The 21,760-nt window shown below is 56.9% G+C and overlaps 1 protein-coding gene and 1 long non-coding RNA gene across 3 annotated transcripts in view; one reads left to right on the top strand and one right to left on the bottom strand.

The window, feature by feature from the left end:
* Window positions 1-418: 418 nt before the first annotated feature.
* On the bottom strand, window positions 419-9,369 carry LOC140612272 (uncharacterized). Its single transcript, XR_012013555.1, has 4 exons — window positions 9,217-9,369; window positions 6,601-6,709; window positions 3,822-4,896; window positions 419-3,452 (listed from the first exon to the last, which is right to left on the bottom strand). It is a non-coding gene; the product is annotated as an uncharacterized lncRNA (long non-coding RNA).
* The window catches only part of AHNAK (AHNAK nucleoprotein), a 32,333-nt gene continuing 19,172 nt past the window's right edge, over window positions 8,600-21,760 (top strand). The window contains exons 1-4 of one of the 2 annotated variants that reach the window (XM_072789462.1): window positions 8,600-8,754; window positions 19,954-20,056; window positions 20,361-20,517; window positions 20,957-21,144. In XM_072789462.1, the coding sequence (XP_072645563.1) occupies window positions 20,361-20,517; window positions 20,957-21,144 (345 nt within the window). In that variant the 5' untranslated portion in view covers window positions 8,600-8,754; window positions 19,954-20,056. Of the gene's footprint in view, window positions 8,755-9,563; window positions 9,640-19,953; window positions 20,057-20,360; window positions 20,518-20,956; window positions 21,145-21,760 lie in introns of those variants that run through there. The other variant, XM_072789463.1, reaches the window with a different exon arrangement.

The following is a 21,760-nucleotide window of genomic DNA, read 5'->3' as shown; positions in this document are numbered from 1 at the left end:
GAGCTTGGGCAGCAGCTGGCCTGGCGCCCCATGTGGATTGGGCGGGTCTGATGGACCCAGCCTTCCAGCCTCCTTTGACTGCAGGAAGAGTGACTCATCTGCACGTCCTGCCTCCTGTGCCTCAAGCCTCAAGGTCTGGCGGTTTGGTGCAGAGGAGGGTGGCCAGGTTGTTGGATGTGGCCAGGCTTGTGCTTGGGGGAGGGGCAGTGCCCACAAACGGAGGTGGGGTGGGTGGCCTCTGCCAGGCTGGCTGTTGGCCTCCAAAGTGGTTGGAACCAGAGGGCCTCTTCTCTGCCCTGGTGGGCAAGAAAGAGGTTAACAGGAGTTTCTAGCGGCAGATGTGGGGGCGGGGTAAGAGGAGAGGTCCATCTGGAGTTGGTTGGTCTGCCCTGCCCTGCCCAGGGGAGGCCTGAGTCACCGTACAGCCTCAGGCTGGGGACTGGCACCCTCCCCGACCCCATCTGATCCTGGCTGGGGCCCCTGTGCTTGCTGGAGCTCTGCCTGGCTCCCTGCTCCTCCCGGCCCTGCTTGGCTCTGGCTCACCCAGGCAGCCAGTGAGCGCCTGCGCCAAGGGGTGTCTCTGGTTGCTGGGCCCATTTCCTGACATGCCTGGGAGGCTCGTGCCACCCGCGCACCACCTACAGCTGGCATCCCGGCGCCCATGCGGCAGTGCGTGCCGGCTGGGGCCGGCGTCCCAGGGAGGGAAGGGTAGGGAAGGGACCCTGAGTGGGTTGGGCCGAGAACAGGGTACGATGTTGATAACTAGAGTAAGATGGAAGAAACCATTTATTTGCTTACTGGGCAAATGCTTAGCATATCCCGAAAGGAAGATGGAGAGAGGAGAGGGGTCTGGATTCAGGTGCGTTTGACTGCAGATGAACTCTTTAATTCAGCAGAGTTAAGATACAGGGTAATGTTAGTTTCCAGTGGACAATATAGCGATTCCACACTTCCCTACATCAGCTGGTGCTCATGAAGACAGGTGTCCTCCTTGATCCCCATCATACCTGTTTCCCCCATTCCCCTCCTTTGCCCTCTGGGGACCATCGGTTCTCCACAATTAAAAGTCTGTTTCTTGGTCTCTTTTTTTTGTTTTTGTTTGTTCATTTTTTTTTTGTTCATTTTTTTTCCTTTGTTCATTTGGTTTCTTAAATTTCATATATGAGTGAAATCATACGGTATTTGCCTTTCTCTGAATGGTTTATTTCCCTCAGCATGATACTCTCTAGCTCCATGGTGTCATCACTGCAGATGAAATCTTTGCCAAACCCAGCGTGTGAATGGGAATGCCTGAGACTTGGTTCAGCCTGTATAGAAACTGGTAGATACTGGTTATAAGCAGCTATTTATTATAGCTTTGTTGGTGCTTCTGCTTAAATCACTTATTAAAAACTCAAGCCTTTAAAGTTCTTCCAATAAAGACGTAGATTGTCATGTTTTTTTCATGTCCTGTTTGAGCTGGAGTTGGACAGCTGCTCTGCACACTGGGTCGGGCCCATCCCACCAGCTGCCCACATGCCCCAAATGTGCCACTTCCTCTTTTCAAAGGTGGGGGAAGGGTCTAGAATGTTGAAGGGAGAGGAATGAAGTGTTTTGGAGGATCCACCCAGCCATTTCTGAAATCAATACTGTGGTTTTCATGGCAACCAGCACTCTTTGTCCTTGGGACCCAGAACTTTCCCTCCTCATCAGATGGGTTTTCCTGGGTGACTGTGGCTTCCCTGGCTCACCCTACCAGCTGTGCCTACAGTACAGGCTAACTTCCCCAACTGACTTTGGTCCTCTGTGTGTTTGGGTGCAATTCTGGGGTCCCCACCTCCTCCACACCTCCCCTCATGGTGTGGAGCTAAAATATCAGTGCTCCTGAAAGGTTAGAGAAACAGCCACCTGCTCCTGTCTGTTTGCTCTAATCAGGCTGGCATAGCTCCCGGAGGAGGCTGTCGTTTTACTCCAGTGGAATTACTGGGGTGTCCCGGTGCTCCAGCACCCAAGGGATGGGTGCAATGGTGGTAAAGTGGCTGCTGGGTGCTGCATTGTATTCATTCGAATGTCTCCCAAGAGGCAGAGTACCCTGGGCAGGTGGGACTGCTTAAGTGGCAAAGGTTGTCTTGGTGACCCTGGGTCTCTAGATGTTCCTGGGCTCTTGTCATCCTTGTAGCCCCCTCCCTTTTGGGAGGGAACCACTCCCTGCCCCCTGTTTTCCTCATTTCCTCAGGATTCCAAAGGGAGCCTGCTGACCCTACCTTGTTTACACAATGGGCTGGCCACGTGCAGAGCAGGGGCTGGATGGTCAGGGTTTGGGGCTATTTCTGATCGAATCTCCCATGGAATGTGCTTCCCTCCACTTCCAGCGGCCCCCTCCCCTCCCCAGCAGGAACAGCTGTCATGTGAGGGCCTCTCTCGCTGGCTCAGCCCTTTTGCAATCATCTGGCTGGCTCCGCAGGGATGGGGGTGGATAGTGAGGATGGGCAGAGCCAAAGGGTAAATGAGGGGACACGACAGGGCAAGAAGGGCTATGTCGTTGAAGGCCCAGGGAAGAGGGGTTGCCAGGGCCAGTAGGAGGGGTGGAGGCAACTGAGTAGGCCAGGGAGGCAGTATGACAATGAGCTTAGGGTGCCCATCAGAGGCAGTGGGGGCCGCAATGCGACAGGAAACTTTCTAGGTGCAGGGGAGACCAGCTGGTTATAGCGGGACCCTGGCCAGTCATTCTTCAGGGAGATCTCCATTTCCCTTGAGTCACAGGGGAGCATGCCCTGTCAGTCCCATTCTCTGTGGGGCCTGAATCACCCACTTGCCAAGGGTGTTGGCTGCCCTATTGTGGAAGAGCCTGTGCCCTACCCCACCCACTCCTGTTAGGACAGGGGTTAGCAGACACACTCCTTTAACCCACCCTCCCAATGCGAACATTCTATCTCTTGAACTCAGACTGACAGAATGTACCTTATGCAGGAAAGCCGGGGAGACCACATTAGGTAGTCGCTTTATTTTACCCAGGAGGAAACCAGCCCAGAGAGGGGAAGTGACTTATCAAGGGTGCATGCTAGTCTTTCCACAGTTCTCAAAGCCACTCACTGAGTCACTTTTGTTCCTAAGAGCAGGAAGGGGCGCTTCCCTCAGACTGCTGGGCCACTAGGATTGACCAAGCACACTCGGTTTTGGAGGTAGAGGGTGGTATCCAAGGCTGCTAGCAGCCCTGGCTGGTAAGAGGCACAGAAGTGGAGCAGGTCCCAGGGCAGGTCAAGCCCGGCACTCCAGCACTCCAAGTCCTGGGGCCAGCAGAGGGCACAGGGCGAGCAGAGGCGGGACTTCGAGCGTCAGGAACCTCAGCTATGTGGTGACTCAGGCTCTGGGCAGCCTAGGCCCTTCCTTTACTGCTCAGCCTGATCTCAGCCTGGACTTGGGAAGTTGCAAGCAGAAGAGGGAGAGAAGCCCAGGCTGGTCTCCCTTTACCCCTGAAACCGAAGGAAAGGCAGAGGAAGTTGGAAAGGATGGCAGAGAAGCAGATTCCAGAGAAGGGGAGTGGAGGCTGCTGGTCCCCCTTCCCTGCTCCCAATTCCCTGCTGGGGCTGCAGCAGCTCTGCTCACTCCAGCTCCCTCCCTCGGCTCCTGTTTACAGTTTGCCTGTCTTGGGCTCAGATCTGTGCTCTTCTCTTCTGCTCCCCCTCCCTCCTTCACAGCCTTATTCAATCGTGTTTTGCCACTTGTTTTCCTTAATCTCCACATTTCCTGTTCCCCCCAAATCTGCACAGGCACACCTCCTGGCCTCCAGGCCACCTCTCACCCTGCCAGTGCAGGTGTCCTGCTCCCTCTGTCCTGCTCACCTTGCCCGCTTTGTCCCCACTCTCTCGTCTGGATGCTCTTTTGAACCATGTTTCCTCCCAGAATCTGTGCTCAGAGCCCCACGTGTCGTCTCTCATTCTCTAATCAGTTTTAACTTGGGTTCTGCTTTGGCCTGAAGATTTCAATTAGGACCGAGTGTAATGGGCGGGTTTCCTGTATTCGCTCTTGTCTGATCTGATCTGAGTGATTCAGGAACTCCTTATTGAAGCCCAAGGTTTTATACAGGCTGGAATTTAAACTGGGCTGGAACACTTGGCTTCACGTTCTGAGTTTGAGTGAAGAGTCTGGGGTCTCAGAGTTGCTTAGGAAATAATATCTGGATTCCAGAATCACTCCGAGAGGTTTGCTGTTCACCGGGGAAGACAGATTAGGAAGCAATGAAAGTGAACATGGATGGGCCTGATGTTTGGGGAGAGGCTCATCTCTGGGTATGTGTGTATGGGTGGGGGTGGGGCCTGGGAGATTCCAGGTAGCTCAAAGAAGAGGTAAGAGTCATTTCTCTGCTTCTAAGGCAGATATGTCAGAGGGCCCTCATGGGAGGGGTGGGGAGTCTACTTTCAAAGAGACTGCAGATTGCACATTTCACTTCCTTTCTGGGATCATAGTTTAAAAGCCATGAATACTCTCTGAGCAGTCGCGTCTCATCTTCCCTGTAATACACGGATTTTAGAGGAGGGGACTGTGGTGAGGAGGGAGGGGAAGGGGAATCCCCTGGCCTGGGGCCTGCCCATAGAGCGCCCTCTGTGGTTGCTATGGAAACAAGCATACTAGGCCAAAACAGAGGCATGTCGCTTGGCAACGGAGCCCAAGATTCATCACACACACTGTGCGTACACATCAGGGAAACTCCTGGGTTGGGAGGGGGAGCAAAACTTCTGGGGAAGCTGGGGTATCCCCGTGATGATGAGTCCTAGGACTCACTCAGCTTTGCCAGCGAATCTGCAGGACCTCGTTGTTGGTGTCTGGTACCTCTGAAAGGTGATGGAGTGCCAGCAGGAGGGCTGAAGTCCTCCTGGATTCCCGGATAGCCTTTATTTCGGCAGAGGAATCTGAAACCTTCAAAAAGATACAGATTTTCCTTGCAAAATTGAGACTGTCAGGGGGAATCCTTTTATAACTTAAAAAAACAGTGTGTGTATCTGTCAGTGTATGTATGTTGGTGGGAGGAGAGAGGTGTAAGTGTAAAATACGTGGCAGAATGGATAATATCCCATTTTCCCAAAGCATAGGACCTGCAGGGAGCTCAGAAGACATTTTCTTCAGGACCAAGCACCTTGAGGCAGGTGTTCCATCCTGTTGAGTTCTTTATTCCCTGAACCACCACTACCAGCACCACCATAGGCCCTTGTGGCCTGTCACCGGACACACAATAAATGTTTGTGCGGCTGTAGGAGAGGGAAATTGTTCCCTGGCTGAGAGGAAAGGGGAATGTTGGGGTTTAGGATGCTGTTGTGAAAAAGACAAGGGCTTTGGCGCCAGTTATCCCTGTAGTTCATTCATTCATTCATTTCACAAAGTTCTCCAGCCACTGCTCTAGGCGCAGGGCAGAAAACCAAGACCAAGGAAATCCCTGTCTTCATGGGGCCTAGATGCCAGTGGGAGGTTTGACTCCTGCTTCTGAGCACTGTGTGCCTTTAGGTAAATCACCAACCCTGTCTGAGACCGTGCCCTCCTGGAACACATGAAGATTAGATGATAGCGCCTGCTGCAGCACGAGACACAATAGCCATTAAGATAGCTTTGGGGAGGGGCAGCCTGGGTGGCTCAGCGGTTTGGTGCCTGCCTTCAGCCCAGGGTGTGATCCTGGAGACCCAGGATCAAGTCCCACGTTGAGCTCCTTGCATGGAGCCTGCTTCTCCCTCTGCCTATATCTCTGCCTCTCTCTCTCTCTCATGAATAAATAAATAAAATATTTAAAAAAAAAAAGATAGCTTTGGGGAAAAAAAAAAGATAGCTTTGGGGGGTGACGGAAAGGGGGCTACAGCAATTACACCCCTGAAAACTGTTGAATATATTTTCTCCCCTTGGGCCAAGGAAGCTGACCTAGGAAAGTCCAGCTCGTTTTCCAGCAGGCGGGGACGGGATTGTGTTTTTTTTTTTTTTTTTTTTTTTTTTTTAATGGGGCAAGGGTCTGGGTGACTCCTTCTCTATGCTCCTAGCTTGGAGTGTGCAGGGAACAGTCCCCAGGACCACCGTCAACCAGGCATTTTGACACTCCTACCTCTGAATGAAGTATCTGGACAGTAATCCCTGCTCTATAGTTGCTCCCAAACCAGCCTCTCCTGCCTTCTTCTCTGTTGACCAAGAGGGTGGCCAGAACAAACAATGGAGCAGATAAGTTGGCCCTGAGCCCAGGACACTAGCCTCTGCTCTTTCACTCCTGGGGGGCCGATGAGCCCATGCTCCAGGGAGGATCCAGCATCCACACCCTCCCCTGCTGGTCCTTTCCTGTGCCAGTCCCTCCCTCCAAACTCCTCTCTGCAGATCCCCTGCATCTCTGGGTATATCATCAGAAAACCTCTGTGTAAATCCACTCCCGTTTAAGTATGTTCTGGGAAAACTTGCACTTTCAAGGAACTTTGGTGATTCATAAAGTTAAAAATCCTTTGGTCAACTGTTAACAGTGGTTACTTTTGGGGAGAGGGCCTGGGTGAGGGAGAAGGGACACATTTACCTTTTGTTGTTCTACCTTTCTGTATTGTTTACATTCTTCACCAGATGAGGCATTGGTTTTATTTCAAAAATGTCAACAAGGATTACCTGACTTGTAGCATGACGGGCCACTCTAGTTTCTCTGTATTCTTCTTCTTCTTCTTCTTTTTTTTTTTTTGGTTAGTTTCTCTGTATTCTTGCTCCATTTGTCAAAAAGCTGAGAAAAATTTTACTGACAATGAAATAAGAATTAAAAGCCACTAGTAAAGGAAATAATTAGTTCTTAGCTCTTATGTTTTAAAAGCACCACAACGTTGAAAAGTTTAGATTTGTTTCCCTTAAATAAAGTAGGTTCTAGAAACAAAATGGAGGAGGTGCTTCTTTCAAAAGCCTGGGCTCGTGACTGTGTGTGGTGGGACTGCCTCTGCCCTGGGTTTGAGTCCCTGTCTGTGTGCCTGTAGGTCTGTGTGTGTGTGAGTGTGTGGGTGGGTGGGGTGGGGTCTGGGAGAGAACAGACTTGTACCCAGGAGCAGGAGCAAGTGAGAGACAGAGACATGGAGAGACACAGAGAGACAGAATGCTGATGCCCAAGCTCTACTTTGTCTGTCTTTGCATGTCTATGCCTGTCTGAATGTCTACACATGTATCTCCACCTTTATGCATCCATTGTATGAGTCTCCACACAGCTAGGGCTCCTTTGCCGTGTCTTCCCTCCCCCATGCCTGTGTTGGTAACTGGACCTGGGACACAGCCCCCAGGGCTGGCAGCAGAGTTGGCTGCTGGGTATTTTTAGCCTGTAAACATGTTTGCCATTTCAGAGGACAGGGCCGCAGGTCTCAGCCCCAGCCCACTCATGATCTGCCGCAAGGAGGGTGCTCCTGCTCAGAGCCAGGTCTTCTCAGGGTCCCAGCCTGGGGTCTTCCTTCCTCAGCATTTGGGAAGGAAGGAAAACCGCCTTGATATGGGTAGTGGCTGGCCACCTAGGAGGGAGGATAAGAGGATTCATGGGGGAGAAGAGAATGGGAGTGTGGAGGGGGGGCTGGGTGGCCAGAAGGGCCCCCGAACCCCATCATTAAGCGGTTAATAAAATCTCATGGAGTTAGAAGTGGCTGTGGGAAAAGGCAGTAAATTTGGAAGCAGCGTCCTTGCAAGTGGGGAGGTGGGGGAAGGGCTTAGATAAGAAATGGGGAGGTAGGGGATCCCTGGGTGGCGCAGCGGTTTGGCACCTGCCTTTGGCCCAGGGCGCGATCCTGGAGACCCGGGATCGAATCCCACATCGGGCTCCCGGTGCATGGAGCCTGCTTCTCCCTCTGTCTATGTCTCTGCCTCTCTCTCTCTCTCTGTGACTATCATAAATAAATAAATAAAAATTAAAAAAAAAATGGGGAGGTAGAGGCAAGGCTGGGGCTCCAGCTTCCCAGGGGTGGAGCCCGCAGAGGGCTGCCGGCCTGACTCCCCTGTGGCCGCGGTGGCCGGAGCAGCACCTAGTGCGTGGGGCACTGGTGACTCCACGTGGGCACCCTGGCTCCAGGGGTGGGGCCGGCGTCTTCAGACCTCTGTGGGGGAGGGGCGGGGGGTCAGAAAGCCGGGTGGGGGGCGAATGGGCGCCGCTGCATGGAGCTTGGGAACCAAGTGGGACTGGGGCCTGGGATTTGAAGTGTAGACGCCTGGGTTGAGAGAAAACTCAAAGATCCGCGTCCGGCTGGAGGTTGCGTCGGAATCCCCCCACCCCCGGCCCCCCAGCCGCCTTCTGAGCCTCTGGTCCTTCCGGCAAAATGAGCTGATCTGCAGCGTCCAGCTGGAGCACGATCCTTGGGGGGCTCCGAGGAGCATTGCTGTGCGGGCGACCGCGCGCTGCAAACCTTGCGGGGGTGGATCCCGGCGCGGGCCAGGGCAGGGGGCGCTGGAGGGGGCGGGGTAAGGCTGCTCCCTGGTCCCCGCGACCCCCCGTGGCCCTCCCCGCAGCAGCGCGCTCCGGGGGCCGGTCGGGTCGGCCCCGCTCGCCGGTCCCAGCCCCACTCCGGCCCCGCCCGGCCCCGCCCTCTCCCCACGGCTCCGGGCAGACCCGCCCGCCCGAGCCGGAGTTACAAGAGCCGCCTCCGCGCGCGAGGGCCGGGCCACTCGGAGCAGCTCCGCCGGGGGGACTGCACCGCCCGCCCTGCCGGACCCGCCCCGACCGGGGCTCGCCGCCTGCAGTAGCCGCAGCACCGCGACCTGGGGCCCCGCGCGGGCTGTGGCCGCGCCCCGGGGCTGAGCGCGCAGGTAGGGGCGCCGGGCGCAGCGCGAACCGGAGAGGGGACGTGGGCCGTAGGGATGGGCGAGGCGCTCGGGCCGGGCGCTCGGCTGCCGCCCAGGCCGCGGGGAGCAAGCTGGGCCGCCCCGGGGCCGCCCGGGGAGGCGGCGCGGCGCGCCCTGGGAGCCAAGCTCTGCCTCCGGAGTTGGGGCGCGAGTTGGGCAAAGTTGGAAACGTCGCTCGGAAGCGTGTTTTGCTGCAGCCCTTATTTCCCTCGGGGGCTGCTTGTTGGTTGGGGTGCCCCGTTCCTGGCCTGGGGGCGCTGGTGCCCTCCGCCCCATCCCCTCCTTCTCCTTGGGGCGGTGGCTCAGCGCGCTGCGCCCGCTCCTATTCCGTGTTTACTGGAGAAGTTTCCGACGTCGTCGCCGAGGCCCCTCCCGGAGTCCCCCGCCCCCGCGCCCGCGCCCGCGCTCCGTCCCCGCTCCCCGCACCTCCGTCTCCAGCTGCGCGTCCGGAGTCCTCCCGGTCCCACCCAGTCCTGTGCCACCGGCCTGTGCCTGCCCCGCCCTGGGCTCGCCGCTCCGCGGTCCCCGCTCCAGGAGCCTCCCTCCGTCCTGCCCTAACTTTGCAGCGCGCCTCAGGGCGGGCCGGGTGGGAGAAGGGGCGGGGGGCGTAATTAGGGAGATTCCAGCGCTGGGGTGGGCGGGGACGCGGTGCGGTGCGGGCCCGGCCCTCGGCCCGGCCCCTCCCCTCCCCTCCCCTCCCCTCCCCTGGGGGGCGGCGCGCTCGCCCACCGCGCTCCCTACCCGTCCGGGCGGGACGGCCCCGCCCCTGCGCCTGGCTCGGCGCCAGCAGCCTGAGGAATGTGTGGCTGGAGCCGCTGACTAATTCAAACCAGAACTCGGGGAGGAGTGGTGAGGGGCCGAGGGGAGGGGGAGGAAGGGGCTGCTGGGGCGGCGGGGGCGGGATGCGGCTGGGCGCGGGAGGAGGGAGGAGGGCTCGGCGCGCGCCTGGACCCTCCGCGGCAGCCGCGCGCTCCGGGAGGGGGGGGCGAGGTCTTGCGCTGTCGGGCGGGCGGAGCGCGCGGGGTGTGTTCGCAGCGCCGTGTTATGTAAGGCTTTCCCAGGCGGGGGGCGGGCGTGCAGCGGGGGAGGGCCGGCCCTCCCTCCCCGGCCCTCCCCTCCCTCCCCGGCCCTCCCCGGCCCTCCCCTGCCGCGCCAGGGCCGGGAATCTGGGGGCGCAGCCCTGGGCGGCGCCGGCCGGGAGGGACACGCGGGGCTGAGCGGCCCGGGCCGTGCGCCCTTGCGCGGGAGGGGAGCCGAGTGGGCACACGGGGCGACCCACGGGGCTCAGCGGGGCGCCTGCACCAGGTGGGGGCCGGCTCTGGCGCCCTGGCACAGTGTGGCCACGGAGAATCGTGTGCGTGTAGTGTGTGTGCCCTTGAGCCTTTACTGGGTGTGGCTGCAGAGAGGTGGCGGGGAGTGTCCGGCTCGCGGTGGCTGCCGAGAGCCCTGCTCTGCGGAGTGGACTTCTGGAAAGGCGGGCTGGGATCCTCCCCGGTCAGTGGGGTCCTTTAGAGAGAGACCTGGAGTTTCGGAGAAAAAAAAAAAAAAAAAAAGACTGGTATTGACTTCTGTGTCCCCAGCACAGCAGGGAGCTCCAGTAATTGGTTTTGGAACAGTTTCCTCGGTGAGAATCCCGCCTCCCATATGCAGGAATCCCCTGCCCTTCCCTGCACAGCCCAGTGTTGGTAGGTAGGGGCTGGGCTGATTTTACGGGACATAGTGACAGCGTGAGGGCTGTCGTGATAGGTGAAGCCGCGGGAAGGGAGGAGGAAGAGGTAGAAGGTGTTTTGGAAGGCGTTTTCAGGCCTCGATGCCGATGCTGCATCTAAAGTAGGGGAACAGATTCTGCTTCCTTTTCCCTCTCTTCCTCTGCCCCCAGAAGGAAAATCCCTGGGGCTGGGTGTGGCACTCACTTCCTTTCCAAAGCTGAAAGGGGAAGCTTCCTTCTCCTGGGCCCAAAGGGATGATGGGCTTGGGCCAGCGCACAGTAGGTAGAGAGTGCAGAGTGGGGAGCGGAAGGGCACCCCCGGCTTGGGGGGTACCTCCTTGCTCTGAGCTGTGAGCTGTGGTAGGAAAGAGGTGGGGTAGGGCAGGGAGGGAGAGGACCTAGGACCCTCAGAGCTGGGTTAGCATAGGACACAGGGTCTCGTCTGAAAGGGAGGGTGTGTGAGCCCCTCTCTCAAGCCTTGTCCTCAAGAGAGTATATGCCGGGATGTTGGTCATCAAACAGGGACACATAGGGAGCCAGAGAAGTCATGCGGGGCTTCATGCTGCTGATCTGGGACCCTTAGCAGTGATTCAGGGGCGCTGCTCTGGGCCCTCCTTGGAGAGCCAACCCCACAGAGTTGGGTTCAGGGCGCCAGACTGGGTTCAGGGCACCGGTCCAGGGTTCCGGGTGGGCCACGAGAGAGTCAACCACGGAAGACTTGTGGAGGAGGAGGGCCAGCAGCAGAACAGGGGCAGGGAACGGGCTGGAGGATCTCCTGGGTCATCCAAGTCCCAGGGAGGCCGTGGGTGGAGGTGCCCAGGCACTACCAGGCTAGATTCTTTGGCTCAACTTGGAATTGGCTGGCTGGCCCTGGTGGAGCACGCTACCCAGAGCTTGAGGAGCTGGTTTGAGAGGTTGGGGCAAATCTGTGGGGGTGGAGGGGTGTGTGGGGCTCTAGGGTGTGGTCACTGCCTTCCTCAGAGCTTGGGAACTGCCTGGAGACAGATGAAGGCATACCAGAAGAGCTGGTCCTCCTCTGGATGGGACCACTCCCACTGCTGGCTCTTCCCTGCTCCCCACTACTCCCCAACACCCCCTGGAGCTGGCCTGACCCTCTGCATGTGCTCGAAGTGAGGAAGGGAGGTGGCTGCTGGAGAAGGTTTACAATGGGCGGATTTCAGTAGATGGCGGGGGTGGCCAATGTCCCAGGCCTTTTGCTCTCTGTCCCCCGTGGGCTTTATCCAGGCTCCCGGCTCCCAAGGGCTGGCATATCCCTGGTCTCTGGCCACCCCAGCAGGCTCCCAGGCCTTCCAGAGCAAACTCAGTTTCCTCCGTGTGTGTGTGTGGGGGGGGGGTGGGGGGGTGGCGGCTCAGCAGGAACGCGTATGTGCGAAGCAGTTTTGATAGAGTCCCTCTTCTTCACCCCTGGCCTAGTTCCCACCAGGGGGGCTCCTGGGCTGTGGTAGCTGGAGGTGTGGTGCCCAAGCGTCGTCGTTGGTGTTTGTGGCCTCATGTGCCTTTGGCCACTCGTGTCCAGCGGTGAGGGGTGTGTTCTGTTACCGGTGAGAGGCCGTCCCTCTGGCTGTGTATGGTGGTCCTGGGTATGTCCCTCTGCTTGCGTCTGGGGCTTAAAGGGCAGGGGATGGCAGTGGGACTCTGCCCCGGTGATGGAGCTCTGATGGAGCCTGAAGGTCAGGTCTAAAGTCACTTTCTCCATCCTGGTTGGGTTCTGGGCCCTGGAATTTGTCTTCAGAGGCCCTTGGGAGGGTGAGGATAGCTCTGGGAACGAAGCCCTGGCTGAGCGATGCCGAGCAAGGCGCTGCACACGGCTGGTCAGGGAGGGGCATCCTGCCTTGTCCCTGGGGGCCAGAGCGGAGGTTCTAGGGGAAGGGGAAATGCCTGGAGCTGATCCTGGCTTCGTGTCCTGGCTGGGCTGGGGGTGGCTCTTTGGCTGCTGGAGCTGCGGGACCTGGCTCTGCGCCCCTGCACTAGCGCTGCCCGGCCGCTGGGTGGAGAAGTCGCCTGCGCCTGGGGAGCCTGTGTCCCCCTGGGAGCTCCGGGCCGTCATCTCTCGCTGCCCCGCCCGCCCGGGTGAGACCGAGCCACCCCTGCCCTGTGGAGAGTGCACCTCTGGTCCTTGGGTAAAGGCTCTCTCTTTCCGGGCTGTGTGGCCAGGGGTGGGGACTTGCCGCTGGGTAACGTGCTGCTGCCCCCAGGCCCCCATCACAAGTCACAAGGAGGAGGGGAGTCCCTCTCAGTCTGGGGAGGAAGAGGGAATCTCCCTCCCCACTGGAAGTGAGACCTCAGAGCTCACTGGGGGTGGGGGGATGGTGTGAGGAAGCTGTGTGTAGGAGAGCCAGGGGAGGGAGGCAGAGGAAGATATAAAGCCTGTGGGGTAGGAGTGGGGCTGCCCTGAAAGTGGAGGTGCAGAAAACTCAGGCCTGATGGTGAGGGGCCCTTGCTGGGGCTGCGGGGGGGCGGGAAGGAGGGCAGAGAGGAGAGGGCTGGAGTGATAGAGCTGGAGGGCCTTTCTCCTGGTGGGAGTTGTGAGCTAGGCCAGTGGCCTGGATAGCAAGGGAGCAGGAAGATAGGCCTGGGCACCAGGTAGAGGGAGATGCAGACTTGGGGCAGCAGGCTAGCAGGCACGGGCGCCCTCCAGAATGGGGGGGGGGCCTGGGGCTGCCCAGACAGGGGCTGTTGTGAGTGGGCGGAGGCTGGGAAGAGTGGGGGACCGGGCTGATGAGCGCGTCTGTGTGCACGCGGTGTGCGTGTGTCCTTGCGTGTCTTTCTGGGAATGTCTCTGCAGCGCCCACGTCGCCTGTGTCTTGCATTGTGTTAGTCACGTTCTCCCTGATAACCCCACCCTCCCCCAACACATACAACATGCCCCCTTGGGCTGTAAGTCCCAGGATGAGCTGAGTAAAAGTTCCTGATGCCAGCTTAGACCCTTCAGATTACCTTGCTGTTCTCCCCTAGTTAGACTAGGGCTGCTGTTTTCCAGACAGAGGCCTGGCAGCTGCATCCATGGAGGTTCGTTCGGAGCAGGCTGAGGCCCTGGAAGCGATGCCACCCCTGTTGTTTTCCTTGTTCCCCTGGGACGAGGGCCTGCCTGCTATGGCTATTGCCCTTTCCCGGTGAGTGGAAGCATCTGCCTTACCCTTGCTGGTGCCTTTCTCTAGAGGGGGTCTCGTGTCCCTGCAAGCCCCAGAAGGGATGACTTTCTTGGCCTTCACTTGATGGGCCCCCAAGAGTCTCCAGGTGAGCTGGGATCTATGTAGCTCAGGATTTCTGAGTCCTGGGGATATGGCCTCCATGAGCCCCCTCAGATCTGGCTTCCAGGAATTCTGGGACTCTGCCCCTCTGGGTCGGCTGTCCCTGAGCTGTTGGCCAGGAAGGGTCTGGCATGTGGGCCAAGGAGTCTGGTGGCCGCTTGCCCTCCCTCCTATGCTTGTGGCACTGGAAAGGCATCACTGCTCCCTGGGTGAGTCACCTGCTCCTCCCTGGGTCTCTGGGTCTCCGGGTCTCCTAGGGGAATCTCAGCCCCTCCCTTTCTCTGGGTCTGTGCCCTCTCTCTGAGGCTTTCTCCCACCCTGCCTCCCTCTGGGTGTGCGTGGAGGCCTCTCCACCTACCCTCGGGTGGGTCTCTGGCCCTCCTCCAGTATAGATCTCTTATCTCTGTATCTCCCTTGTGCATTTTTCTCTGTGGTTTCTCATTCTGTGTGTGTATTTATTTGCACCTTCATTCCTCTGCCGAGGGAAAGACTGCTTCGGAGTCACAGAGTCATAGAAGTCTGGGCTTGCATCTCAACTCCTGCTCACTTTTGGGCAAGTCATCTTACCTCTGGGGGCCTGTTGCTGCGTCTCTGAAATAAGGACACCAGTTATCAATCACAATAGGTTGTCTGGGATCGAATGAGACCCCAGGCTTGGAACTATATAGCATACCCCAGGAGCTCGGCAAAATTCTTTTTCTCAGTTTGTTAGGGATTTTCGTTCAGTGCAAGGCTTTTTTTTCTTTGTTGTCTGGCGCTTATGAAGAGTAGATTGCCCCTCTGGGTGGGTCTCTCTTTTTTTTTAATATCCTATCCCCTCATCCTATTATAAGTGTCTGGGACTTTCCCTGGTGGAGGTCTCTACCTGTGTGTGAGTCATTTCATTCTTCCTGGCTTGGGAGATGCTTCTCCTTGGCTTGTGTATACAGTGGGTGCAGGTGGGTGCATGTCGTTGTGCTGGGTAGAAGTTCCCATTGCTGTTGGTATCCTCCCCACAGGGGATGGGAATGCTTTTCTCTCCCCTGGAGGGCACCTCCCGTTTCCATCCTGTGCTGGGCAGATGCTCACACTTGTGCCCCTCTGGTATGTGTCTTGTCTTCAGGGTTGGTGCATGGGAGCATTGAGGACCATGGGCCTGTCTCTCGGGCAGTGGGCCTCTATCCTGTCATCTTGACACTGATGCTGGCTGCAGGGCTGGTTTTGGCTGCAGCAGCAAGTCAACTGGGCCCCCTCCCTGGCTGACTTCATACTGGCTCTTGAAAGGAAGGGGCTTTGTTGCCTCAAGGCAGAGGGGGTAAGATGTTCTTCTGGATGCCACCTCTGGCAGAGACCCTCTGCCCTGGGCAAGGAGTCTGCTTCTTGGATCTGCCTGGGTGGTGCACATCCTCTTTGCAGGTTTTTTTTTTTTTTCTTTTTAATGTTTTATTTATTTATTTGTGAGAGAGTGTGCGTTCATGCACGCCGCATGAGGGGGTGGTAGGGAGGAACAGAGGGAGAGGGAGAAGCAGGCTTCCCACTGAGCAGGGAGCCCCACCCAGGTCTGTGTCCCAGGACCCTGGGATCATGACTTGAGCCAAAGGCAGCTTAACTGCTGGAGCCACCCAAGGCTGCCACCCCCCCCCCCGCCCCCCCGGATTTGCAGTTTTGAATTGACAAGACAGCCTCATTCTCTTTCTGCTTCTGGCCTGAGTTACGGTGTCCCTGCAGTGGACTCTCAGCCTCCCAGATGGAAGTGGACATACCATCTCACTCTTTTTCTGCCCTCCAAGCAGCCCTCTGCCTAGGGGTCCCCACTCCAGGCCTTCCCATCACGAAGGATACTGTGAGCCAGTGTCGGGTGGGCCTTGGGGTGGGGTGTCGGCAGACCAGGATTCTGGGGTCCTGACACTCTCCTACTCTCACCTCTCTGGACCTCTCCTTCCCCACCTGTAAATACCAGATAGCTGTCCCGCAGGACTTTCTGCCTTGGTGGAAGTCTTCCACATTTACCTGGTCTAATATGTTGCCCTGTGTAGTTGTTGAGCTCTTGGAATGTGGCTGCTGCAATCAATAAACTAAAAATTCAATTTAAGTTAATTTATTTTTTATTTTTTTATTTTTTAACAATTCTTTTTTTAATTTTTATTTACTTATGATAGTCACAGAGAGAGAGAGAGAGGCAGAGACACAGGCAGAGGGAGAAGCAGGCTCCATGCACCGGGAGCCCGATGTGGGATTCGATCCCGGGTCTCCAGGATCACGCCCTGGGCCAAAGGCAGGCGCCAAACCGCTGCCACCCAGGGATCCCAATTTAAGTTAATTTAAATTTAAATAGTCACATGTAGCCACCATGTTGACAGCATGGCTCGAAGGCATCTTCGAGCTCTAAAGACTTATGAGGCTTGGCTGAATGTGCAGATTTCCTCAGAGTTGCAAAGACTCGGGGCAGGACCCTCAGCCGCCCCCCACCCTGGGGGAAGCCTGGCGTCACCTGACTTATATAGGAGAAGAAGGGCCCATCTGGCTCCAAGGCTGTGGGAGAGGCTGATGGGACTCAAATGCAGAAAATGGACCCTTCCCACCGTGTCTTTAGTCCGTCCTCATCAGCACCCCAGGTGCAGCCACCTGCGTGGCCCAGAGCAGGTGAGAGGGCAGGGGACTTGCTCCGGGATGCCTTGGAAGGAGAGCCCTGAGCCGGGGCAGGCAGGGTGGTTGGCAGCGCCTCCTGGCCAGGAAGCCAGCGGGTGCCGTGCCAGGGCCAACCTGTAGCCCTCGGTCCAGCGGCTCCTGTTCTCCTGGGCCGGGGACCCTTCGCCACTCATGCTGGCTCTCCACCCCCCTCCTGAGCTGCTTGGCCTGAGGCCTGTAGCAAGTCCTTCCTGAGCCTCCGAGCTGTGCTTCCGGGGACTTCTGACCTGGGGCTCCATCCTGAGGAGCTGGCAGGGAAGCCGACGGCCTGGCTCCCCTGGCGACCCCCCCCCCGCCGGACCCCTGGGGCTCTGACCAATGAAACACTTTGTCGATGGGGTTTTAGGCGTGACCCTTTGCATGTCTGGAGCTGTTGTAGCCTCAGTGACTCACTGGAGGAGGAGGGAGGGTGGGGCCAAGTTGTGGGTGAGGGTGAGCGGGCTGGCTCTCTACACCCCTCGCTAGCTGCTGGCTCAGGACCAGGATGTCAGGCAGAAGAAAGGGGCCCTGCTCCAGGAGGAAGAGTGGGGTGCTAGGATGCCTGGTGGCTTTAGATACCCAAGAAGTCCTCAGGCTGGAAGCCTTTTTTTCCCCCTGTGCTGCCTGGCTTCCTGTCTGCAGGGCTGGCTTCTTAGTGCTGGGGGGTAGGGGGTGCCTTAAAGTTGCAGCTTTGCTGTCTGTTGGGGTCAGGATGACTTCCCATAGCGGCTGCTTGTCCGGAGGGGAAGAGGTAGTTCCCTAGCTCACACCTGTGCCAATAGGCCACTTGCTGGCGGTGGCTCTGGTTGCCCCTTAGGCAGCACCTGTGTCATAAATACTGCATGTGAGAGTTCGGGTGGGGTGGGGTGGGGTGGGTGGAGGACTGGGTGTCTCTGTGCTGTTTTTACCCAAGCTGTGATCTACTTGACACCGCGACTGCTAAGCAAGCACGAATTTCCAAGAGACCCAATCCTTTTCTCAGAGGCAAATTCTAATGTATTCAAGAAAACTTGCGAATACTAAGTTCTTTTTGCTGCATTCTTTCCTTTTATATTTCATTCCCCTCCAGGAGGCTCCCAAACCTTCTAGAACATTCTAGGAAGCTAAACGGGTCAGGACCAGGGCACCTTGCTCGTATTTTATATCCGGGACAGGAACTAAGTCTTTCCAGTCTCCCCATCTGGCACACGGAGTGTACGCATTTAGTAAATGCTGGGGGGATGTGCAAGTTAGGTGACAGTCTAATGCCCTGTAGAGCTCAGGGCTGGGCTGAGCTGTGTCTGTTCCTTCTTGGCTTTCTTTGCCATGTCTGGTACAGTGTTGGACATGCAGGAGGTGATCAGTATGCATGTATTTATTGATCGGTTGACTAATTTCTGAATGTAAACAGCTTCAGGGTGGGGCTTTGGGTGAGGCTCTACATGATTTTTAGCATCTCCCACACGGTTTTGCAGACATGCTTCTGGATGACTGTGCTCCTGCCATTCTGTGTGGGTGGCTGTAGGCCACGACTGTACCCAGATTCCTCCCTCGTGTCTTCCTAAGGCACCAGTGCAGCTGACAGCTCATCCTGTGGCTAGAGGGCATCTTTGCTCCCAAGTGCCTGCACCTATGGGGGCCTGGCTCAGGGCTCCACGTGGGCAGCCAGATGGGCCCTGACTCACCGGGTCCCCGAGGTGGCTCAGCTATATTCAAGCCTCTGGGGTGTAGGCTGGCCCTGGCGGGCTTGGGGCTTCTTTTGTTCAGCCCGCTGCACCTGGAATTCCCAGCTGGTGAGGGTCCCCCTGGTCCTAAGGACTGGGTTAGATTGGCTGACCCAGAGTCCGTTTGTCATCAAGGGTGGGAGGGCACCACCATTCTTGCCTTCCGCCTACCATTTGCTGCCAGACCTGGAGATACTCTGAGAAGAGGGGTCTCATGCTGGTTAAAGCTGCACCTGATGTGGTGGAGGGGAGAGAGTTACAGACTCAGAGCCCAGGTATAACAGCCCTCTTTTGTGGTTCTCAGATCTCCCTCTCTCCATCTGTAAAATGTGGACTGCGACATTTCCTTCCTGGAGCTGTCATAAAGAACCTAATGAGAATGTTTATTTTATTATTTTATTATTTTTAAAAGATTTTATTTATTTATTCATGAGAGACACACACAGAGAGAGAGAGAGGCAGAGACACAGGCAGAGGGAGAAGCAGGCTCCAAGCAGGGGGCCCGACGCAGGACTCGATCCCAGGTCTCCAGGGTCACGCCCCTGGCTGAAGGTGGCGCTAAACCACTGAGCCACCAAGGCTGCCCGAGAATGTTTATTTTATGACTCCTGTGCGCCTGAGCTTTTCACACGCGTGCTCTGTCTTGCCTTCAGTCTTCAGGGAGATCCTGTATCATCTCTGTTTTCACAGATGAGGAAGTGGATGTTCAGAGAAGTCGAGTGACTTGGCCAGGAATACACACACACAGCTGGGAGGATGCAGAGCCAGGGTTTATTTATTTATTTATTTTTAAGATTTTTATTTATTTGTTATTTATTTTATTTATTTTTATTTATTTATTTTTATTTATTTATTTTTTATTTTTATTTTTTATTTTTTAAAAATTTTTATTTATTTATGATAGTCACAGAGAGAGAGAGAGAGAGAGAGAGGCAGAGACACAGGCAGAGGGAGAAGCAGGCTCCATGCACCGGGAGCCTGACGTGGGATTCGATCCCAGGTCTCCAGGATCGCGCCCTGGGCCAAAGGCAGGCACCAAACCGCTGCGCCACCCAGGGATCCCTATTTTTTTTTTTTAAGATTTTATTTATTTATTCATAGAGACACAGACTGAGAGAGAGAGAGAGGCAGAGACACAGGCAGAGGGAGAAGCAGGCTCCATGCAGGGAGCCCGACGTGGGACTTGATCCCAGGTCTCCAGGATCACACCCTGGGCTGCAGGTGGCGCTAAACCGCTGTGCCACTGGGGCTGCCCTATTTATTTATTTTTAAAGATTTATTTATTCATGAGAGAGAGAGAGAGAGAGAAAGAGAAAGAGAAAGACAGAGAGATATAGGCAGAGAGAGAAGCAGGCTCCTCCCAGGGAGTCTGATGTGGGATTCGATCCCTGGACCTGGGATCATGCTATAAGCCAAAGGCTCAACCACTGAGCCACCCAGGCATCCCAAAATTTCATTTATTTATTAGAGAGAGAGCACAAGCAGCGGGGAGAGGGAGGAGACTCCCTGCTGAGCTGGGAGTTTGACATGGGCCGGATCCCAGGACCCTGGGATCATGACCTGAGCAGAAGGCAGATGCTTATCCGACTGAGCCCCCCCAGGTTCCCCAGAGCCAGGGTGTATGTCAGGGTTTACATCTGAGTCTGGCCGCCCCTTAGCCCCCTTTCTGTGACCCCAGGTTGGAAAGTCATGGATGAATGGAATGGAAGTAGGGGAAGGTTGGGGTTTGGGTCTGGCCTGGAGAATGGAACAGGAATGCCCCACCGTCTTCTGCATTTGGGATTTTGAGCAAGCCAGCTGTTGAACATGAGCATCCTTGTCCCCCTTTCCCTAGGCTGTGTGACCGTGATTCCAGAGGAGAGAGAGAGACTGAGAAGACAGGAAGGAGGGGCGGGCTCTTGGCAAGGCATCCACTCCTGAACTGAGTCCTGCAAAAGGTCCGTGGGAAGGGGAGGGTGTGGCGGAAGGCAGGAGAGGGGTGAGGGCGGGGAGGGACCCCGTGGTGGCATCAGGGAGCTGGGGCCCTGGGTGGAAGGGATGAGGGTCGGTGGCAGCCAATGTCCACTTTCCGTGTTCTCTGCGATGCCTGTGGAACACTTCCCAGTAGAAGTGGGCACCTCGGAGACACTGCCTCTCCCCTTGCGTGCTCACAGCACCGGGATCCCTGGCTCTCTCACCTCTTGGGCTCTTGAGCACCCTCCCCCCACTGTCCTGAGCCCCCGTTTCCTTACCTCATCCCAGATGGAGAAGGAAGAGGACACGACCCGGGAGCTGCTGCTGCCCAACTGGCAGGGCAGTGGCTCCCATGGGCTGACCATTGCCCAGAGGGATGATGGCGTCTTTGTGCAGGAGGTGATGCAGAACTCCCCTGCGGCCCGCACTGGAGTGGTCAAGGAGGGTGAGTCACCCCAGGGTGTGGCCTGGGTGCCGGGGCGGGCTGGCAGAGGGTGGGGGCGGGAAGGCCACAGGGGCAGGGAAAGGCCAGTCCCAGTGGCTTCAGAACAGTTGGCACCCAAGGCCCCCCACTCTCCTGCCCCCTCTGTGTCCCTTGATCCATCCAGTCCTCGGGGAAAGCGGCTATGGAGGATGGTGGCAACATCGCCCTTAGTCTCTCCACTCCACTACTCATGAGCTCGACCACTTTGGGTGATTCAGTGGGCCTCCCATAGGCTTACTTTCTTTCCTCGTCTGTACAACGGCTATTATCACAGTTGCCTTGTAGGGTGGTCAGGAGCCACCTTAAAGGCAGGTGCGTTTGGAGGGCCCCCCATGTGGTGGTCATGCTCTTTTCCCAAGACCCTGTGGGTCTCACTTGCTTCTGCTCCGCCCTTGCTCAGGGGACCAGATTGTGGGTGCCACCATCTACTTTGACAACCTGCAGTCAGGTGAGGTGACCCAGCTGCTGAACACCATGGGGCACCACACCGTAGGCCTGAAGCTGCATCGTAAGGGGGATCGCTCCCCTGAGCCTGGCCAGACCTGGACCCACGAGGTCTTCAGCTCCCGAAGCTCCGAGGTGGTTCTGGTGAGTGCCTGGCCAGCCCGTCTGTGCCCTGAGCTTTCCCCGACCGCGCTGACCTGTTGGCCACTTGCTGAGCCTTGTGTCTGCCTACTGGACCTCTCCGGTGCTTCCTTCTCCTACTTTCTTTCCTGTGCGCCTTCTGTTGCGCCAGCCTGTGTGTTCTTACTCGTGTGTGGCATGTAGCTGGTGTTGCCCTTGGAAGTCTTCCATCGATCTCAGAGCACCACAGTTTGGGAACCCACTCATGCTGTCTGGCTCTTGATGCCAGGAGGAGGGTGAACTGCTCAGCAGGAATCTTCCAAATAGTCTCACAGGTGCCCCATTCCGCCTCCCAGACACCATTTTTCTGCTTCCAGAGCCCTGGCCTCACCTGTGAGTCAGAGGCTGAGCAGTGACGTGCCCGGGGATGTTTCTTTGCTCCTTCTGATGGCTTGTTTATTTAACCAGCAATGGTCCTCAAAGTGAAAGTGTTAACCCGAGCACAGGGGGGTCTCAACAAATGCCTTCTGAGGAGTCCCTGAGAGGATTCCCCTTCTCCATTAAACAAGCCAGTGAGTTGAGAATTGAGAGAATCCCTGGGACTTGACAGGCCGATTTGAATCTAGAATTGATGTAAATC

This window comes from Canis lupus, chromosome 21 (assembly GCF_048164855.1).
Source record: "Canis lupus baileyi chromosome 21, mCanLup2.hap1, whole genome shotgun sequence".
In the NCBI taxonomy this organism is placed as follows: Eukaryota; Metazoa; Chordata; class Mammalia; order Carnivora; family Canidae; genus Canis; species Canis lupus.
This window is presented reverse-complemented; position numbering and strand designations above follow the sequence as displayed.